At 41.1% G+C, this 22,344-nt stretch overlaps 1 protein-coding gene across 1 annotated transcript in view; it reads left to right on the forward strand.

Annotated features, from left to right (window-relative positions):
* Nucleotides 1–12,776: 12,776 nt before the first annotated feature.
* Nucleotides 12,777–22,344, forward strand: part of LOC124712083 (serine protease inhibitor I/II-like) — a 114,925-nt gene continuing 105,357 nt past the window's right edge. Inside the window, exons 1-2 of the mRNA XM_047242379.1 lie at nt 12,777–12,849; nt 20,154–20,258. Coding sequence (XP_047098335.1) covers nt 12,777–12,849; nt 20,154–20,258 — 178 coding nt within the window. The remainder of the gene's footprint in view (nt 12,850–20,153; nt 20,259–22,344) is intronic.

The following is a 22,344-nucleotide window of genomic DNA, read 5'->3' on the forward strand; positions in this document are numbered from 1 at the left end:
TATAAATTGAACAAAACAACTTTTCTGGGTAGGCAAGTATCTCTCTGTTGTCTATCTGGGATCCAAAACTGTTGTAAGAACATTTCATCTACATCTACATACATATTCCGCACGTCACCATACGGTGTACCACTGTCAGTCATTCTCTTTTTCGTTCCACACGAGCCGGCCGCGGTGGCCAAGTGGTTCTAGGCGCTTCAGTCCGGAACCGCGCGACCGCTATGGTCGCAGGTTCGAATCCTGCCTCGGCCAAGGAGGTGTGTGATGTCCTTAGGTTAGTTAGGTTTAAGTAGTTCTAAGTTGTATGGGACTGATGACCTCAGCTGTTAAGTCCAATAGTGCTCACAGCCATTTGAACCATTTTGTTCCAGACGAAAACAGTGCGAGGGAAAACCGACCGTCTATGCGAGCCTTCATTTCCCTGATCCTCTCTTCACGTCCTTACGCTGGTGTATGCTGCTAGCAGTACGCCAGTTGTGCAGTCTGAAAATGTCAGTTCTCTAAACCTTCTGAAATATATTTCCCATGTGAGTTCCCGGAGCATCTCCGTAATACTCGAATGTTGATCCAACTTACCGGTAACAAATCTAATAGCAAGCTCCTGAATTGCATCGATGTCTTTCGTTAATCCGACGTGATTGGGTTTCCAGACACTCGAGCGGTACTCAAGAATGGGTCGCACAAGTGTTCTTTAAGCGGTCTTCTTTACAAGTGAACAGAACCTCCCTGTAATTCTCCCAGTACACTGAAGAGATGAGTATAGAGCAATATCAAGAGCTGCAGAGAATCAGACAATGGGAGTAAGATTCGTTATGAGTGGGGAGGTAGGGCAGAGAGTGAGTTACTGTGAACAGACCAGTGACAGTTTTCTCATCAGAATCGACAGTAAACCAACACTGACAATGATAGTTCATGTATACAGTCTGACGCGGCAAACTAAATATGAAGAGAGAGAGAGTAAGTATATGAAGGTATTGAACGGGTAATTAAGTACGTAAAAGAAGATGAAAAACTAATAGTCATGGGGGACTGGAATGTGGTTGTACGGGGAGGAATAGAAGAAAGGGTTAGGAGAGATATGGGCTTGGTACGAGAAATGAGAGAGCACAAAGAGTAATTGAATTCTGCACTAAATTTCAGCTAGTAATTGCGAATCCTCTGTTCAAGAATCACAACAGGAAGGGGTATGCGTAGAAAAGGCCGGGAGGTACGCGAAGATTTAAGCTACGTTACATCATGGTCAGGCAGAGAATCCGATATCATATAGCGCCCAGGAGCAGATGTAGACTGAGGTAACAGTTTAGTAATGATGAAGAGTTGGCTGAATTTTAGAGACTAGGCAGGAAGAATCAGTGCGCAAAGAAGCGGGGTACGAAAATACTGGGGAATGAAGAGGTATGCTTGTAGTTCTCAAAGACTGTATATACTGCAATAAGGAATAGCTCAGTATGCAGTTCAGTTGATGAGGAATAGACATCTCTAAAAAGGGCAATCACAGAAGTTGGAGAGAAAAACGTGGTGACAAGGAAGGTAAATGCAAAGAAACCATTAGTAGGAGAAGAAATAATTCAGTTGATCGACGAAATAAGTAAGTAACAAAAATGTTCACAGTGATTCAGGATTACAGAAATACAAGTCATTTAGGAAGGAAATAAATAGGAAGTGCAGAGAACGTAAGGCGAAATAGCTGTATGAAGAATGTGAAGAAATCGAAGAGAGCTTTTACTGTCAGAAGGACTAGCTCAGGACATAGGAAAGTCAAAACAACCTTTGGTGAAATTAAAAGCAAGGGTGGTAACAGTAAGAGGGCGACGGGATTCCACTGTTGAACGCGGAGGGGGAGCGGATAGATGGAAAGAGTACAGTGAAGGCCTGTAAGAGGAGGAAGACTTGTCTGATGACGTGGTAGAAGAACAAACAAGAGTCGATATAGAAGATATAGGGGATAAAGTATTGGAATCAGAATTGTCGCACAGCCAGCTTCACAGCTCATGTGTCCAAGTTCTGAAAAGAATAGTACGTAGAAGAATGAAAAAGAAAATTGAGGATATGTTAGATGATGATAGGTTTGGCTTTAGGGAAGGCAGAGGCACTTCTGACGTTGCGGTTGATAATGGTAGCAAGACTAAAGAAAAATCAGGACACTTACATAGGAATTTTCGACCTGGAAAAAGCGTTCTACAATGTCAAATGTTGCAAGAGGTACAAAATTGCGAGAAAAATAGGGGTAATCTATAGAGAATGACGGGTAATATACAGTAAGTAGAAGAAAAAGAAGGGAACAATAAGGGTCTAAGACCATGATCGAAGTTTTCGTATTAAAAAGGGTTTAACATGGGGATGTAGTCTTTAACCCCTGCTGATCAATCTATACATCGAAGGCGACATGATGGAAATAAAAGAAAGGTTTTACACCGGAATTAAAATTCAGAATGAAAGCATATTACTGATAAGATTCGCTGATGACGTTGTTATTCTCTGTGAAAGAGAAGAAGAATTTCAGGATCTGCTGAATGGAATCATCAATCTAATGAGTACAGAATATGAATTAAGAGCCAATCAAAGGAACACAAAAGTAATGAGAACAGCAAGAAACTTAACATCAGGACTGGTGGTCACGAAGTAGGAGAAATTAAGGATGCTACTGCCTAGACAGCAAAAGAACGCATGACGGAAGGAGCAAGGATGACTAGCACTGGCAAAAGAGTCAGTCCTGGTCAAGAGAAATCGGTTGGTATCAAACATAGGTCTTAGTTTGAGGAAGAAATGTTTGATAATGTTCGTTTGGAATTCAGCATTGTATGTCAGTGAAACGTGGACTGTGGTAAAACCGGAAAAAAGGGAATCGAAGCATTTGAGATGTGGTGCTGCAGAAGAATACTGAAAATTAAGTGGACTAAGGTAAGGACCGAGGAGGTTCTCAGGAGGATCGGCAAGGAAAGGAATACATTAGAAACACCGACAAGAAGAGGGTACGGGATGGTAGGACATATTTTAAGACATCACGGAATAACTTGCGCGATGTTAGGGGGAGCTGTAAAGGTTAAAAACTGTAGAGAGAGACAGAGACTGTAATACATCCAGCAGAGGACGTAGGGCGTAGGTTTTAAGTGCTACTCTGAGATGAAGAGCTTTGCACAGGAGATGAATTCGTGGCGTGCCGCATCAGACCAGGCAGAAGACTCATGACTCCAAAAAAGCAGATAAAAGCTTCGTTTGGAACATTACGCCTAGATATTTAGTTGACGTGATTGTCTTAAGCAGCACACCACTAACCGGCTACTGCATTCTAACACTACAGGAACGTTTTTCCTACTAATTTTTATTATCCTACATTTTTTCACATTTAGAGCAAAGTGCCATTCATCAGACACAAGAAAGATTTATTCAAGTCGTACCCTCCAACAGTAAGTCAATGATGGACTTTCCCGTACACTGTAGCACCGGTTCCCAAACTCTTCCGCCTCGCGAACACCTCCTACTACGATCTGAGTTGAGTAAACCACTGACTTTTAAGTATACACACAGTAGAGTGCATAAAATTTATTTCCTAGTATAAGGTTTAAAAATTTTAAATTAAGTTGTCCTTTAACGGTTAAAACCTAAAGTTACTGTAGTTGCGCCTTAATACACAATGTGTAGTCCTAGTTGCAATAATACATACAATTTTTCATTGCAGTTACTCACATCTTCATTGAAATTCGGTGAGAAGGTTGCGCCTGCTTTCCATGGCACAAGAACTTCGAAGTCAGGAACCACAGAATTTAAAAGTAAAGTCTCAAGTCACTTTCAGCACAAAGTCTGTTTCTGTCTTTATTACTCAAGGAGACATATGAAGAAAACGACTTTTCGCATAAATATGTGGATAAAAAGGGTAATAATGCCATTATGACTTTATTCACTAACACTTGGAACTCCTTTAAACTTAAACAAAAGGCACTTCATGACAAAGATTTATAACTTTCATGTAACTGAAAATCGGTGGAAATTTCAAGAAGCTGTTGTTTTCCATTTATGCTTAATGTGAATTCTTAAATTGCTGATTCTTCGAACGGATTGCGAATCCAATTGTTATTATTGTATACAGCGGGGAAATATTCTCTGAAGGTTTTTCCAAGTCTCTTCAAATGTTCTTTAACCATGTTCTTGACATATTCTTCCAGAGAAAGATGATTTTCCGTCAGGAAGTCGTGAAGGGCAGCAAAGCACCCGGTATCCCAAAATGTAAGTTTTCTAATGAATGATTCTATACGGTTTTGCACAATATCAACGCGTGTGTTTCACCCCTGGAGAGAAATGTTCAAACTGTTAATTTCTGAGAAAATCCTCTTCCATGCACTTACAGCGCAGTAAGTCCAAGCTAATTATCACTACATTGCACACTAGTACTCTCCGTAAAATTTCAACTCACACACAATAAAGCTCGTTCATTATTAGTCTTGCTAGTATTGCTATACAGTCCGAATAAGCGCAAGTAATGAAAACTTCAGAGGACTCGAGCTAGTCATAAATTTTTGCGTAATGTATTTGTGTAAGAATTTGATTTACGTTAGTCCTTAAGCTCCATATGGAGCAACTAATTCACGAATTTCTTCGTCATTGATGTCCTCAATGTTTACCAACACAACGTCAAATAGTTATCGTCATTTAATATCTTTAATACAAGAGATGATACTACCGAAATCTCGCCGGTATCTATCGTCAACTAACTTCAAGTCTTTGTCCCTCTCCATTTCAATCATAAGAGAGTGGGTGAAGCTATGTAGTTAACAGGGTGAGTTCCGGAATCATTCCATACTCCAGAAGAGATCAAAGCTTTTCCTGTTGTCTTAGGCTTAGCTTTCAACTTACAACATATCTGCTTTTCTCTTGTCCAACAGCGAACGACCGTTAAGTGCCACACTTATGACACTCTCCCCGCTTTCGTCATCCTTATGTATCCTTTTTCTCCGCTTCTTCTCTTCTCTCAACTTCATCCTACTAGTTCTTGTCCTTTCCTTGAACAGTAAAAATCGTTATGGACGTTATTACCATCAGGGAACGAGACAAGACTACTTGACGAGCATGGCCCGGACGTTGGTAACACAGATAGCTCTGTGTGTAGAGGCGCTCTCTATTGGGAATGAGGGAGAAAGATCGCGAATATTATATGTGTATTTACTGCTCAGAAGGACACTACAGGGGAACCCAATTCTAAAATTAGACAACACTAGCACAGAGAGGAAGTACGCCACACGCTCTCGAGGACTCCATCTTGACGAAAAACAGACTTTCAACGAACATATCAAACTGACAGTTGACAAAGCCTGGAAAATTATGCACAAACTAGCAACACTCAACACAGTAGAAATCAGCTATTAAGACGATAAGAACCTTCCACACTGCGATATTTCAATCCATCACATGCTTCGCCGCAAGTGCTTGGACTAGCGGACTGAACGTACAGACTAACAAGACAACTGGAAGACGAGTTTAACGTAGTGTACTCCTGAGAATGAGCGCAGCCTTCAACACCACATCACTAGACGCACTCTGTGTTGCGATGGGGACTTGCCCTATAGATATAACAAATCGTTATATAGCTGTACTTTACTGACTTAAGGGGGACAGGCTAGATAAAACCACCGAGATTACAGGAACTAACATCATAAGCAAAACACAAGTGAAACAATCGCGGATTCAAACAGAGTGGGAGGCATACCACAACGGTCGCCGAGTACATACATTCTTTCAAGACGAGCCTGAAAGATTACAACTGAAACATGTCGACCCAAGCTGGGGGGTGATCCATTTCTTGGCCACGGGCCATACCCAGTAAACTTAAATCGCATGGGACTGACTAACGATGAAATGTGCACTGCAAGTAGAAACTGGGACACCACAACATGCACACTGCTATGCAACATGCTAACGCATGTGAGAGCTATACTTAACGCTAATGACGTTCCCAGAATAATACGTAATCCCGATGACTGGAACGCAATAAATCGAAAACCCTGCGTGAAAGAATACAAGCCCCAAAGGTCATATGGAAGGAGACGTAGACAAGCACAAACAACAAACCACATGGGAGGATACAAGCAGGACCAGAGATTCCGAAACCGAAGAACGAACCGACTCACTAAGCGAACATAATTCAGAAAGGATCAAAACGTAAGGGACCTAAAACAACAAGTGACACTGCATGCCATAACACAGCTAGAATAGTCAGTAACGATCGTAAACAAACAAACAAAGCACCTACACAAGCAGTGAGACCACATACTAAGACTCCAGTAATAAGGTAACGTCACTTGGCTCGAACAACTTTTATTCCAAGGCTCCTCTTTCCCAACGAAAATTTGCGTATTGTTTAAAGTATACGAACACAAGCGTAATGTATTATTCGTCTTATTATGTGTAAGCAGAAGTATATTTTCTTCTTTTTGTAAAGCTAGAATCTATTTATTTATATACATCAAATATAAGTTTTGTATAAACTATGTATAAAACTAAAACTGTAATATATTAAGTTATATAAGAAATACTGCACTCAAATAGCAACGACCTACATTCTATTTCCACCAATAAATTTACACCATAAGCTTGCTCTTCATGTAAATCTAAAATTCATGTATTCCGTGTATCAAATACTCAATCAGAATATAATGTGTAAAACACTCGATATGTATGTAACTAAGGTATCACACATAATATAACTACCAACAGTTAGACAAACAAACGAGTACCGAATATCATGTAGTGTCATGACTTGCAACACCCCGTTTAATATATCAATACACACAAACGCGACAAACATACATAAACATACACTATTTCAGAAGAGAATAGCTGGAGGTTCTACCGAGACCTTCTCATCTGAAATAGGTATAAATAGGCTATTATCAAACAATCATGTTTTTTTATGTTTTTTTCGGGGGGGGGGGGGGAGGGGGGGGGTCATCAGTCTTCTGGCTGGTCTGATGCGGCCCGGCACGAATTTCTCTCCTGTGCCAATCTCTTAATCTCAGAGATATCCTATCATCCTGTCAGTGATTTCCACATATTCGTTTCCTCTTGGATTCTGCGAGAAACTTCCTCGTTCCTTACCTTATCAGTCCACCTATTTTTTTTACATTTGCCTGTAGCACCACATTTCAATAGCTCCGATTCTCTTCTGTTCTGGTTTTCTCACAGTGTATGTTTCACTACCATACAATACTGTACTCAAGACGTACATTGTCAGAAATTTCTTTCTCAAAGTAAGTCCTATGTTTGATACTAGTAGACTTCTCTTAGCCAGAAGTACCATTTCTGCCAGTGCTAGTCTGTTTTTGATATCCTCCTTGCTCCGTCCGTCAATCTTTATTTTGCTGCCTAGGTAGCAGAATTCCTTAACTTCATCTACTTCCTGACCATGAATCGTGATGTTAAGTTTCTCGCTCTTCTCATTTCTGCTACTTCTTATTACTTTCGTCTTTCTTAGATTTATTCTCAATCTATATTTGGTACTTGTTAGATGGTTCATTCCATTCAGCAGATCTTTTAATTCTTCTTCAGTTTCACTCAGGATATCAATGTCATCAGCGAATCCTATAACTGATATCCTTTCAACTTGAATTTTAATTCCACTTCTGAACCTTTCTTTTATTTCCGTCATTGCTTCTTCGTTGTACGGATTCAGCAGCAGTAGGGGGAAAGACTACACCCTGTCTTACACCCTTTTTAATCCGAGCACTCTGTTCTTGGTCGTCAAGTCTTATTATTCCCTCTTGGCTCTTGTACATATTGTGTACGTATTACCCGACTCCCCCTATAGCTTACCCAATTTTACTCAGATCTGCGAATATCTTACACCATTTTACGTTGACGAGCGCTTTTTCTCCGTCGACAAATCCTATGAACATGTCTTGATTTTTCGTTCGTCTTGCTTCCATTATCAGTTGCAGCGTCAGAATTGCCTCTCTTGTGCCTTCATCTTTTCTAAAGCCAAAGTGATCGACATCTAGCACAACTTGTATTTTCTTTTCCGGTTTTCTGTATATTACTTTTCTCAGCAACGTGGATGCATGAGCTGTTACTCTGATTATGTGATAATTCTCGCACTTGTCAAGTCTTGCAGTCTTCGGATTTCTGTGGTTGATATTTTTCCGAAAGTCAGATAGTATGCCACTTCTCCCAATCATTTTAGAAATTCATATGGAATGTTATCTATCCCTTCTGCCTTATTTGATCTTAAGTCCTCCAAAGCTGCTTCAAATTCTGGTTTAATACTGTATCCCTTGTCTTCCCGTTTCTTCTTCTATGACATTAGACAAAACTCCCCCCCCCTCATAGAGTCCTTCAGTGTCCTCTTTCCACTTATCCGCTCTCTCCTGGCACTGAACAGTGGAATTCTCGTTACACTCTTAATGTTACCACCCTTGCTTTTTAATTTCATCGAAGGTTCTAAGACTAAAGCAAGGGGAACACTGCATGTTCCTTTTCTCCACTTCACCTTTTGTGTTTCCTTCACTAGAGAGGGAGCTCAATAATGGTGTCTACTATTCCAGAAGGGAGGAGATGGCAAAGGAGGAACTGGCAGAACACAGTCATCATGGCTCCAGGATCTCACAAAGTGTACAGACATTCTGAAAGCTGAGAATCGCACATCAAAACTCTTCTGGGAAATAGCCAGTTCATCGCAGCTGTAAAGGAAGAAGAATATGCACATTACGAAAATAACATAATGGGCAGGTTATTCTGATGAAACTAACTTTCCTTTAAAAATGTGATGCTGTGCTCCATTTCTTTCCACTGTGTTTGTTTATAAATAACTTTACTGTTATCAGCCAAGATTTTCTTTTACTCTCGTTACACACGACGCGTTTCGGGAAATGATGCCCATTTTCAAGTGTGTACTAGGCCAATTTTACGTAATGTTTTCGACTTGTGGGGTTCTGCCTTATTTTGTTGACTTGACTGCACTATATAAAAAAGTAAAAAAATGTAAGCAGAACCTCACAAATCGAAAAAATTACATGAAAATGGAATTGTACAAAGAGAAACACTTGAAAACAGGAATAGTTTCCGTAAAGGCGCCCGTACAATATGAATAAAATGAATGTTATAAAAATAGTGTGAATAAAATGAATGTTATTAAAAAAAACTGTCGTTATCACAGACGCTCGCTTTAGCAAAATCATTTATAATGGAGAAATTCATACTTCTTTCCACTACATGAAATCATCATACCGGTTTACTAAATTCAGCAGCCCAAATTTTGTGAAACTACTGACACGAAACTCATATTAATCCGACCGTAATGACATTGTTTTCCACTGTCTCGTTTCTATTTTGAATCTGTCCACTATCTCTTTATTAAACTGTTAGTGTCTTATTCCACTTTAGACTTTCGAAAATAATCCGAAAACTTACCTAAACATGTGGATGTAATAGGAGTTTCGAAAATTTCTTCCTATGCGTTTGAGATACCTTTCCACATTACTTTCTGCTGTTTTATTTAGCTTGATAGGTATTTCACATGGCTTCTGTTTCGCTGCTCTAACTCAAATCATACCAATGAACTGTCTATCTTCTTGACAACAGTCTCATTTATTTGTTCTGTCGTGGCGCTATTCCTATAGTTTTGAAATTCTTCGTTCTAGATTGAGTCACAGTGGTTTCCTAATCTCACTTCTATTATTAACATATTAGCAGCCCTAATTCTGACTCTACGACTTATCTTAGAAGAAAGATTAAGGAAAGGCAAACCTACGTTTGTAGCATTTGTAGACTTAGAGAAAGCTTTTGACAATGTTGACTGGAATACTCTCTTTCAAATTCTAAAGGTGGCAGGGGTAAAATCCAGCGAGCGAAAGGCTATTTACAATTTGTACAGAAAGCAGATACAATTACAAGAGTCGAGCGACATGAAAGGCAAGCAGTGGTTGGAAAGGGAGGAGACAGGGTTGTAGCCTCTCCCCGATGCTATTGAATCTGTATATTGAGCAAGCAGTAAAGGAAACAAAAGAAAAGTTCGGAGTAGGTATTAAAATCCATTGAGAAGAAATAAAAACTTTGAGGTTCGCCGATGACATTGTAATTCTGAGACAGCAAAGGACTTGGAAGAGCAGTTGAACGGAATGGACAGTGTCTTGAAAGGAGGGTATAAGATGAACATCAACAAAAGCAAAACGAGAATAATGGGATGTAGTCGAATTAAGTCGGGTGATGCTGAGGGAATTAGATTAGGAAATGAGACACTTAAAGTAGTAAAGGAGTTTTGCTGTTTGGGGAGCAACATAACTGATGATGGTCGAAGTAGAGAGGATATAAAATGTAGACTGGCAATGGCAAGGAAAGCATTTCTGAAGAAGAGAAATTTGTTAACATTGAGTATAGATTTAAGTGTCAGAAAGTCGTTTCTGAAAGTATATGTGTGAAGTGTAGCCATGTATGGAAGTGAAACATGGACGATAAATAGTTTGGACAAGAAGAGAATAGAAGCTTTCGAAATGTGGTGCTACAGAAGGATGCTGAAGATTAGATGGGTAGATCACATAATTAATGAGGAGGTATTGAATAGAATTGGGAGAAGAGGGGTTTGTGGCACAACTTGACTAGAAGAAGGGATCGGATGGTAGGAAATGTTCTGAGGAATCAAGGGATCACCAATTTAGTATTGGAGGGCAGCGTGGAGGGTAAAAATCGTAGAGGGAGACCAAGAGATCAATGCACTATGCAGATTCAGAAGGATGTAGGCTGCAGTAGGTACTGGGAGATGAAGATTCTTGCACAGGATAGAGTAGCATGGAGAGCTGCATCAAACCAGTCTCAGGACTCAAGACCACAACAACAATTCTCGGTTCTCCAAAGGTACAGTTAATGTCCGTGCATACAAAACAGTTTTGCCTTCACCATTTACATTTCTTCAGATCGTCGCCTGGTCTTGCAGGTTTGGGTTCTTGAATCTATTTACTCCAGTTCTGGGATGGTTCCTTCGAAAAGGACACATAAAAATTTCCTGCTTTAACCATTCCATTTCTAGTTTGCGGTCCATCTCTTTGATGTCATACACTAAGAAAAACTGATGCATCATGAAGGAACTATCCGTATGGGACGGAAATTGTAGATATGATGTACGTGTACAGACAAACCGTTTCAGAAAAATCGGATGATTTATTTAAGAAAAAGAGCTACACAAATTGAGCAAGTCAGTAACGCGTTGGTCCACGTCTGGCCCTCATGCAAGTAGTTATTGCGGTTAGCATTAATTCGCAGAGTTGTTGGATGCCCTCCTGACAGTTATCGTGCCAAATTCTGTTTAGTTGGCGCGTTCGTCAAAGTCCCGATAGCAGGACCACTTTGGTTGCCATCCCCGGTCAGATTGGTATCCCACGGCTGTCCAGGGCGTCTCTAGACACATCTTCGGCCTAGAATCTCATTGGCTGGAGTAAAACTATCTTCAGTGCTGGGTCTTGCTTCATACTGAGCCCTGGTGACAGTGAAGAAGTTTCTGGAGACGCCGCCTACAGCACTGGGATACCAACCTGATTGTCGCCCGCCATATGGCCCGACAGTCAGGAGTAATGGTCTGGTGTGTCATTTATTTTCAAGGCAGGACCCCTTTGGTTGTCATCCCCAGATCTTACGGTACAACGGTACGTCGACGATATTCTGTGACCCGTTTTGTTACCCATCATGACAAGCCATACTGGGATTACATTTCAGCAAGATAAAGCCTGTCCGCACGCGGCTAGAGTTTCCATTGCTTGTAGTCGTGTTTGCTAAGCCCTAACTTATCCATCAAGTGTCCTTCAGGAGGACATCAAGGAATTCTATGAATCAGTGCCAAGCCCAATAATTGCTTGCATGACGCCAGAAGTGACCCAAAGTTTACTGACTTGTTTGATTTATGAAACTTTCCGTAGAATAAATCATCCATTTTGCTGACTTTTTTTGTCTGAGAGTGTATATTTTTTCGGAACTCATGAAGTTACTCTGAATTTTATCCCTCGCATTTCCTATTGGTTTCGTTTTTGACTTGTCTGTACTGATGCATTCTGTAGTTACACGCATTTTTCTGACTTTTTTTGTCTGAGAGTGTATATTTTTTCGGAACTCATGAAGTTACTCTGTATTTTATCCCTCGCATTTCCTGTTGGTTTCGTTTTTGACTTGTCTGTACTGATGCATTCTGTAGTTACACTGAGTTTTCTTATGTTTCTTCTGTTTTGTTGTATGTCTGATTATCTTATAGTTTATCGTTAGTTTTCTTTTCATCATGACTACCCTCCATGTGTTTGTTTAAGACAGGTATCACAGCAGCGGGGAATGTGACATTTACTGCGTAATTCTTTAATTGTCTGTCGAAATTCAATTTGTGTATCATCTAATTCTTTGTTATGCATTCCTCTATAGATGCTTACGGTACAAAGCTTAAGTGGGACCGAGCATAAGTTGCTGTTTGCTATAGACGTTTTCCTGTGAACATTATCGTATTATAGTTTCCAGAAACGTCATTCCGTTTCTCACATTTTATTAATCATCCAGTCTCCCGGTACTAGTCATTTGTCGCTGAGGAAACATTATACGCCACTCGACCGTCCTAGAGCAACACGCTTCTTTTCAAATATGTGCGTTATCTCGACAGGTGGTCCGATAGGGAGCCACGTCGTTAGTTTACTGTGTAAGTGGTTCCCCTCTTCCCGTAACGGTAGAAACCAAAATATCAGTGGTGGGGACAAGAAGAGCATAAAAGGAATGGCGGGCAGTTGCTAGGCAGACACTGTTCGGGACCACCCTTAACACCAGACATGAAGATCGCAGCAGCACTAGCTACCACTCTCCTGCTCGTCTCCATAGCAACGAGGGCGCTAGCGGATGGAGGTCAGTCTAGTAGTTTTCCTTCTCTAAGAAACTCGCAATCACTTGATTTTCCAGTTTTCTGCCTAGTAGCTGTTCTTCCATACGCTATTTCGATTGCTCCCTACGTATCTTGGGGGGGGGGGGGGGAGGGGACACATATTAGTTTATTGTTGAATAGCAAAGTAATTTTGAGATTTCATGACAAGTGGTTGTGAGTAAGCTTCCTACAATGGGTACTGCCACTATCTGTCACATGCTACGCCCTTCTTCAAAACGATACTGTCGCTATTGACGTGGGGAATCTTCACTAGACGCTTTTTCCCCCTCGCAACACAAGTAACGCTATAAATTCCGACAGACTTTGTGGTTTTTGTCCACTAAAAGCTCTATTACCAAACAAAACCATTTGTCAAAGTTTATAGCTGGTTCACATCCAGTGAGGATTAATGAGGATGTTCGCCCCACAACCATAGAAGGTGGGCTTCATATGTGCTCTTGACGTTCCCTTTTTTTGCCTGTGGGGGAAATATTTGAATAGGCTGTAGTTAGCTGTTATATCCAGTGACTACTTCTAATGTTTTAAAGTAACTGAAATCAGGAGAAAATCATTCATGCTGATAACTTAAATCACAAGGTCTGTTTTTTATAAAATATCATCTTCTGTTTTTCTGAATTCTAACGACAAAGATTTTTCCTTTTTAAAGTAACTGAAATCAGGAGAAAATCATTCATGCTGATAACTTAAATCACAAGATATGTTTTTTATAAAATATCATCTTCTGTTTTTCTGAATTCTAACGACAGAGATTTTTCCTTATTAAAATGAGAAATGTACAGGCCATTTACCAAGCTGCTCCAGCGGCAATTACAGTGGATAAATAGAGTTCTGTACCTATGTCAGTGTACACACAGTTCGTTTCACTATGTACTGTCTACCACATTTTACCGAACATGGTGCCAAAATCGTTCACGATACTTTACCTAGACACTCACGAGTGTTGGATCTCACATTGAGTGCTGGAAGCGGGTAGTAAAGCATGATATTCTTCCTTCCACGATCAAGAATTCAATATGTTGTTTCACAGGTCATCGGTCTGAATCCCAGCACTTTGCAACCGTTTTCAGCAAGTGAGGTGTGTCTTAGGGTGGCTGCTTGAAAGTGTGCTCTAGCCCGCATCAAGCTAATACTCATTTCCGATACGTAAATTTGAAGACCTTCTCTCTATTTCCACTATTTGATGGACACTCGGTAGTTGACAATGTTCCTCCTTAACTTGTGCTGCCACCCTCTGGCTATCGATGGATGTGTGTCGCAACAAGCTGAGAAAGGACTCGAGTCTGTGAAGTGTTCCTGGAAATCCCCTCGATGGTCACAAGACACAAGATGAGATTTTAAACATCGCTGAAACAGCAACTGTTGAAATTCTTCACGGTAAATGATAACAGTCAAACAGTTGCAGGATTAAAATTCTTGACCACGGTTTCGGTATTTCTAAATATACCTTCATCAGAAGTAAAATACACTAAAATCACGTCCTGCAGTGGAGATACATAAAACAATTGTGCTGTGTTCGCATCAACCCTCTGCCCATAATTACGTTGTATAAATGGAGATGACGACGCCTTTGGCACAATTGTTTTATGTATCTCCACTGCAGGATGTGATTTAGTGTATTTTACTTCTGATGAAGGCCGTGCGGTTCTAGGCGCTGCAGTCCGGAACCGCGGGACTGCTACGGTCGCAGGGTTGAATCCTGCCTTGGGCATGGATGTGTGTGATGTCCTTAGGTTAGTTAGGTTTAAGTAGTTTTAGGGGTAGTCCGTGGTCTGGGGGTAGCGTCTTTGATTCATAATCAAAACGTCTTCGGTCCCGGGTTCGATCCCTAAAGGCGGAAGAATCAGCAATGATCAACGACATAAGGATGCAGAAGGCAATGGAAACCACTGCATTAAAGACACGTAACGTGTATCCACAGGACATGTGGCCTGTAATTGAAGAAGTGTCATGATGATCTCTCCATTGGCAAAAGATTCCGGAATAGTCCCCCATTAGGACCTCCAGGAGGGGACTGCCAAGGGGGACGTTACCATGAGAAAAAGATTGAATAATCAACGAAAGGATAACGTTCTACGAGTCCGGGTGTGGAATGTCAGAAGCTTGAACGTGGTAGGGAAACTAGAAAATCTGAAAACGGAAATGCAAAGGCTCAATCTAGATAAAATAGGGGTCAGTGAAGTGAAGTGGAAGGAAGACAAGGAGTTCTGGTCACATGAGTATCAGGTAATATCAACAGCAGCAGAAAATGGTATAACAGGTGTAGGATTCGTTATGAATAGGAAGGTAGGGCAGAGGGTGTGTTACTGTGAACAGTTCAGTGACCGGGTTGTTCTAATCAGAATCGACAGCAGACCAACACCGACAACGATAGTTCAGGTATACATGCCGACGTCGCAAGCTGAAGATGAACAGATAGAGAAAGTGCATGAGGATATTGAAAGGGTAATGCAGTATGTAAAGGGGGACGAAAATCTAATAATCATGGGCGACTGGAATGCAGTTGTAGGGGAAGGAGTAGAAGAAAAGGTTACAGGAGAATATGGGCTTGGGACCAGGAATGAAAGAGGAGAGAGACTAATTGAGTTCTGTAACAAGTTTCAGCTAGTAATAGCGAATACCCTGTTCAAGAATCACAAGAGGAGGAGGTATACTTGGAAAAGGCCGGGAGATACGGGAAGAATCCAATTAGATTACATCATGGTCAGACAGAGATTCCGAAATCAGATACTGGATTGTAAGGTGTACCCAGTAGCAGATATAGACTCAGATCACAATATAGTAGTGATGAAGAGTAGGCTTAAGTTCAAGACATTAGTCAGGAAGAATCAATACGCAAAGAGGTGGGATACGGAAGTACAAAGGAATGACGAGATACGTTTGAAGTTCTCTAACGCTATAGATACAGCAATAAGGAATAGCGCAGCAGGCAGTACAGTTGAAGAGGAATGGACATCTCTAAAAAGGGCCCTCACAGAAGTTGGGAAGGAAAACGTAGGTACAAAGAAGGTAGCTGCGAAGAAACCATGGGTAACAGAAGAAATACTTCAGTTGATTGATGAAAGGAGGAAGTACAAACATGTTCCGGGAAAATCAGGAATACAGAAATACAAGTCGCTGAGGAATGAAATAAATAGAAAGTGCAGGGAAGCTAAGACGAAATGGCTGCAGAAAAAATGTGAAGACATCGAAAATGATATGATTGTCGGAAGGACAGACTCAGCATACAGGAAAGTCAAAACAACCTTTGGTGACATTAAAAGCAACGGTGGTAACATTAAGAGTGCAACGGGAATTTCACTGTTAAATGCAGAGGAGAGAGCAGATAGGTGGAAAGAATACATTGAAAGCCTCTATGAGGGTGAAGATTTGTCTGATGTGATAGAAGAAGAAACAAGAGTCGATTTAGAAGAGATAGGGGATCCAGTATTAGAATCGGTCAAATAAGGCAGAAGGGATAGATAACATTCCATCAGAATTTCTAAAATCATTGGGGGAAGTGGCAACAAAACGACTATTCACGTTGGTGTGTAGAATATATGAGTCTGGCCATATACCATCTGACTTTCGGAAAAGCATCATCCACACAATTCCGAAGACGGCAAGAGCTGACAAGTGCGAGAATTATCGCACAATCAGCTTAACAGCTCATGCATCGAAGCTGCTTACAAGAATAATATACAGAAGAATGGAAATGAAAATTGAGAATGCGCTATGTGACGATCAGTTTGGCTTTAGGAAAAGTAAAGGGACGAGAGAGGCAATTTTGACGTTACGGCTAATAATGGAAGCAAGGCTAAAGGAAAATCAAGACACTTTCATAGGATTTGTCGACCTGGAAAAAGCGTTCGACAATATAAAATGGTGCAAGCTGTTCGAGATTCTGAAAAAAGTAGGGGTAAGCTATAGGGAGAGACGGGTCATATACAATATGTACAACAACCAAGAGGGAATAATAAGAGTGGACGATCAAGAACGGAGTGCTCGTATTAAGAAGGGTGTAAGACAAGGCCGTAGCCTTTCGCCCCTACTCTTCAATCTGTACATCGAGGAAGCAATGATGGAAATTAAAGAAGGGTTCAGGAGTGGAATTAAAATACAAGGTGAAAGGATATCAATGATACGATTCGCTGATGACATTGCTATCCTGTGTGAAAGTGAAGAAGAATTAAATGATCTGCTGAACGGAATGAACAGTCTAATGAGTACACAGTATGGTTTGAGAGTAAATCGGAGAAAGACGAAGGTAATGAGAAGTAGTAGAAATGAGAACAGCGAGAAACTTAATATCAGGTTTGATGGTCACGAAGTCAATGAAGTTAAGGAATTCTGCTACCTAGGCAATAAAATAACCAATGACGGACGGAGCAAGGAGGACATCAAAAGCAGAGTCGCTATGGCAAAAAAGGCATTTCTGGCCAAGATAAGTCTACTAATATCAAATACCGGCCTTAATTTGAGGAAGAAATTTCTAAGGATGTACTTCTGGAGTACAGCATTGTATGGTAGTGAAACATGGACTGTGGGAAAACCGGAACAGAAGAGAATCGAAGCATTTGAGATGTGGTGCTATAGACGAATGTTGAAAATCAGGTGGACTGATAAGGTAAGGAATGAGGAGGTTCTACGCAGAATCGGAGATAAAGGAATATGTGGAAAACACTGATAAGGAGAAGGGACAGGATTATAGGACATCTGTTAAGACATGAGGGAATGACTTCCATGGTACTAGAGGGAGCTGTAGAGGGCAAAAACTGTAGAGGAAGACAGAGATTGGAATACGTCAAGCAAATAATTGAGGACGTAGGTTGCAAGTGCTACTCTGAGATGAAGAGGTTAGCACAGGAAGGGAATTCGTGGCGGGCCGCATCAAACCAGTCAGTAGACTGATGACAAAAAAAAAAAAAAAAAAGAAAAAAAGTTCTAGGGGACTTCTGATGAAGGTATATTTAGATATACCGAAACCGTGGTCACGAATTTTAATAAATCTATATCCTGCAACTGTTTGGCTGTTATCATTTACCATGAACACAAGATGAGATTCCAGAATAGACCCCCATGGGGATTTCCGAAAGGCGACTGTCAGGAAGTGACAATGAGAAAAAGACTGAATAACAAACGAAAAGATAATCTTCTACGAGTCGATGCGTAGAATGTCAGAAGCTTGAACGTAGTAGGGAAGGGGTCAGTGAAATGAAATTGAAAGAAGATAAGCATTTCTGCTCAGATGAGTATAGGTAATACCAACAGCAGCCGAAAATTATATAACGGGAGTGGTATTCGTTATGAATAGCAATGTAGGGCAGAAAGTGTGTTACTGTGAACTCTTCAGTAACAGGGTTGACCTTATCAGATTCGACAGCAGATCAACAGCGATAACTATTGTTCAGGTATACATGCCGACGTCGCAAGCTGAAGATGAAGAGACAGAGAAAGCATATGAGGATACTAAACGGGTAGTACAGTACGTAAAAGGAGATGAAAAATCTAATAGTCATGGGGAACTGGAATTTAGTTATACGGGATGAAGTAGAAGAAACGGTTACAGGGGAATAGGGGCTCGGGACAAGGAATTAAAGAGGGAAAAGGCTAATTGAGTTGTAATAAATTTCAGCTAGTAATAGCGAATACTCTATTGAACAATACCTGGAAAATGCCGGGTGATACAGAAATATTTCAGATAGATTACATCATGGTCCGACAGAGATTCCGGAATTATATACTGGATTGTAAGGCGTGCTCAGGAGCAGATAAGGGCTCAGACACAACGCAGTAGTAATGAACGGTAGGTTGAAGTTTAAAAGCTTAGTCAGGAAGAATCAATACGCAAAGAAGTGGGATACGGAAATATTAAGGAATGAATAGATGCGCTTGAAGTTCTCGAAAGCCATAAGTACAGCAGTAAGGAGTAGGTCAGCAGGCAGGCATGTATAAAAAAAGGGTGCAAGACAAGGATGCAGTCTTTCGCTTCTACTGTTCAATCTGTACATCGAAGAAGTCATGATGGAAATAAAAGAAGGGCTAAGGAGTGGGATTAAAATCAAGGACAAAGGATATCAATGATACGATTCGCTGATGCCATTGCTATCCTCAGTGAAAGTGAAGAAGAATTACATTATATGCTGAATGGAATGTACAATTTAATGAGTACCGAATATGGATTGAGAATAAATCGAAGAAAGACGAAAGTAATGAGAAGCGGCAAAAATTAGAACAGCGAGAAATTTAACATCACGATTGAGGGTCAGGAAGTAGACGAAGTTAAAGAATTCTGATACCTGGGCAGCAAAATAATCAGTGACGGACGGAGCAAGGAGGACATCAAAAGCAGACTAGCACTGGCAAGAACGCCATTCATGGACGAGAGAAATCTACTAGTATCAAACATAGGCCTTAAAATGAGGATTAAACTTCGGAGAACGTAAGTTTGGAGCACAGCATAGTGTGGTAGTGAAACATGAACTGTGGGAAAACGGGTACAGAAAAGAATCGAAGCATTTGAGATGTGCTGGTACAGATGAATGTGGAAAATTAGGTGGATGGGTAAGGTAAAGAATGAGAAGGTTCTGCGCAGAATCGGAGAGGAAAGGAATAAGTAGAAAACACTGACAAGGAGAAGGGACAAGACGATAGGACATCACGTCAGGGAATAAATTCCATGGTACCAGGGGTGCTGAGAAGGTCAAAAATTGTAGAGGAATTCGGAGACTGGAGTACATCCAGCAAATAATAGTAAGTGCTACTCTGAGATGAAGAGGTTGCCACAGGAAAGGAATGCTTGGCGGACCGCATCAAACCAGTAAGAAGACAGATGATTAAAAAAATTAACACCAAATATTTATATATACAAATAATGGCGATTAACGAAGAAAATCTTTAATATATTTCAACAGAGGAAAACACCCAACTCTTGGTTGCAAGGAATAAAGAAAGACCTCGGTGAACTTGGACTTACAGAAATGGACGCAATGACTAGGGACAAGTACAGAAAGGCAGTAACTGATTTCGATGTTTTTCGGGAGGCTCCAAAACCGAAGACCAATAGGAAACTAACAACTGAACGTCTGGCAAAAATAGCAGCAGGCAGAAGAGCAGCCCGAGAGAAGAGAAAGAAAAAAGTGAACATGAAATGGAATTTGAAACGCGGTCCTTACTTGGCCGATTCGTGTACATAAATAAATAATTTTAATAAGTGCAAATGTCCCAGCCTTGAAGGATTACACTTTACCGTGTCCACTGTAAATACTAACAACACTTTCTCATGTTTCAGAGTGTAATCCCGGCGACACGAAGAAGGATGACTGCAACTCGTGCATCTGTGCGAAGGGCGGCGTCTGGGCGTGCACACAGATGGCCTGCCCCAAAGTACAGGAGGGTGAGTAACGTCACTGTACTCGCACTGTCATAGTTCAATACCACTTCCCGCCACTTGCGCTCTGATTCATAGTCTTGTATCTCACACTTTTAAATAGCAACATCACAGCACCAACGCACTACGTCAATTTATACCAGTTATGTATTTCCATGGGAGTTGTCGTAGGTAGATGATATGGTGTCTGCGTGTGTGTGGTTCTGCCACTTTTACGCTGCAGTCCTTTGGCGGTATCGGGAGGCATAGCAACACATACGCAGACAACATACTCAATGCTGAGATAACTTGCGCGAAAATAACCAGCTAACATATTCGACGACCGTCGGTGTTTCGGCAGATGAGTATCTACCTCCTACATGTCTTCCATTGTAAACTAAAAAAAAAAAAAGCGAGGGACCGCTATACATGGTAATGGTCAGACAAGGGAAACCAGTGACCAGTGACGATGTTTGTGGGTTTCGGGAAAATAACACACACAGTACACAATTAAAAATGGATTTATCGATAATGATACCCATTAATGACAGCTAATCAAGCAGCGCAAACTGCTCCGTCTGAAAGTTTGACCGGAGAAAAAGCGTGAGTTCAGGCAGAATTTGAGCAATAGCCTCTCTATCCACACGTATTACGCTGAAGAGACAAAGAAACTGGTACACCTGCCTAATATCGTGCATGCAGAAGTGTCGCAAAACCACGTGGAATGGACTCGACTAATGTCTGAAGTAGTGCTGGAGGGAATTGACACCATGAATCCTGCAGGGCTGTCCATAAATCCGGAAGAGTACGAGGGGGTGGAGATGTCTTTTGAACAGCACGTTGCAAGGCATCCCACATACACTCAATAATATTCATGTCTAGGAGTGTGGTGGGCAGCGGAAGTGTTTAAACTCAGAGGAGTTTTCCTGGAGCAACTGTGTAGCAATTCTGGATGTGTAGTGTGTGTCATTGTCTTGCTGGAATTGCCCAAGTCCGTCGGAATGCGCAATGGACATGAAACGATGCAGGTGATCAGACAGGATGCTTACGTACGCATCACTTGTTACAATCGTATGTAGATGTATCAGGAGTCCCATATCATTCCAATTGCACACGGCCGACACTACCACAGAGCCTCCACTAGCTTGAACAATCCCCTGCTGACATGCATGTTTCATGGATTCATGGGGTTGTCTTCATACCCTTAGGGTCTACACGTCCATCCGCTAGATACAATTTGAAACGAAACACGTCCAACGAGACAATATGGTTGCAGCCATCAACAATCCAATTTAGGTGTTGACGGGCCCAGACGAGGCGTAAAGCTTTGTGTCGTGCAAAGGCACATCAAGAGTACAGGAGTGCGCCTTGGCTCCGAAAGCCAATAACGATTATGTTTCGGTGAATGGTTCGCACGCTGATACTTGTTGATTGCCCAGCACTGAAATCTGCAGCAATTTGAGGAAGGGTTGCACTTCCGTCAGGTTGAACGATTGTCTTCAGTAGTCGTTGGTCCCGTTCTTGCAGGATCTTTTTACAGCCATAGCGATGTAGGAGATTTGATGTTTTACAGATGCCTCATATTCTCGGTACACTCGTGAAATGGTCATATAGGTAAATCCCCACTTCATCGCTACCTCGGAGATGTTGTGTCCCAGCGCATATGTGCCAACTATAACACAACGTTCAAACTCACTTAAATCTTATTAACCTACCACTGTAGTAGCAGTAACCGATCTAACATCTGCGCTAGACACTTGTTGTCTTATATCGGCGTTGCCGACCGCTGCGCCGTATTTTTCCTGTTTACATCTCTCTGTATTTGAATTCTCATTCCTCTACCAATTTCTTTGTGTATAAAAGGATATGTGTGTAGGACTTTCCCACATCTCCTCCTAAACCACTAGACCGATTTCAGCTTAACTTGGTACACATGACACTTATTGTTGGGAAAGAACCACCAGAGAGAAAGTAAGAGATCAGGCTGAATTTAAGCTATAGCCTCGGCATCCACACGTACTATAACAGTGGACTTATGTCTATTCCACATCTCCTCATATACCATTGGATAGATTTCAACCGAACTTGGTACACATGCCACTCACTATCTGGA

This window comes from Schistocerca piceifrons, chromosome 8, assembly GCF_021461385.2.
Source record: "Schistocerca piceifrons isolate TAMUIC-IGC-003096 chromosome 8, iqSchPice1.1, whole genome shotgun sequence".
NCBI lineage: Eukaryota > Metazoa > Arthropoda > Insecta > Orthoptera > Acrididae > Schistocerca > Schistocerca piceifrons.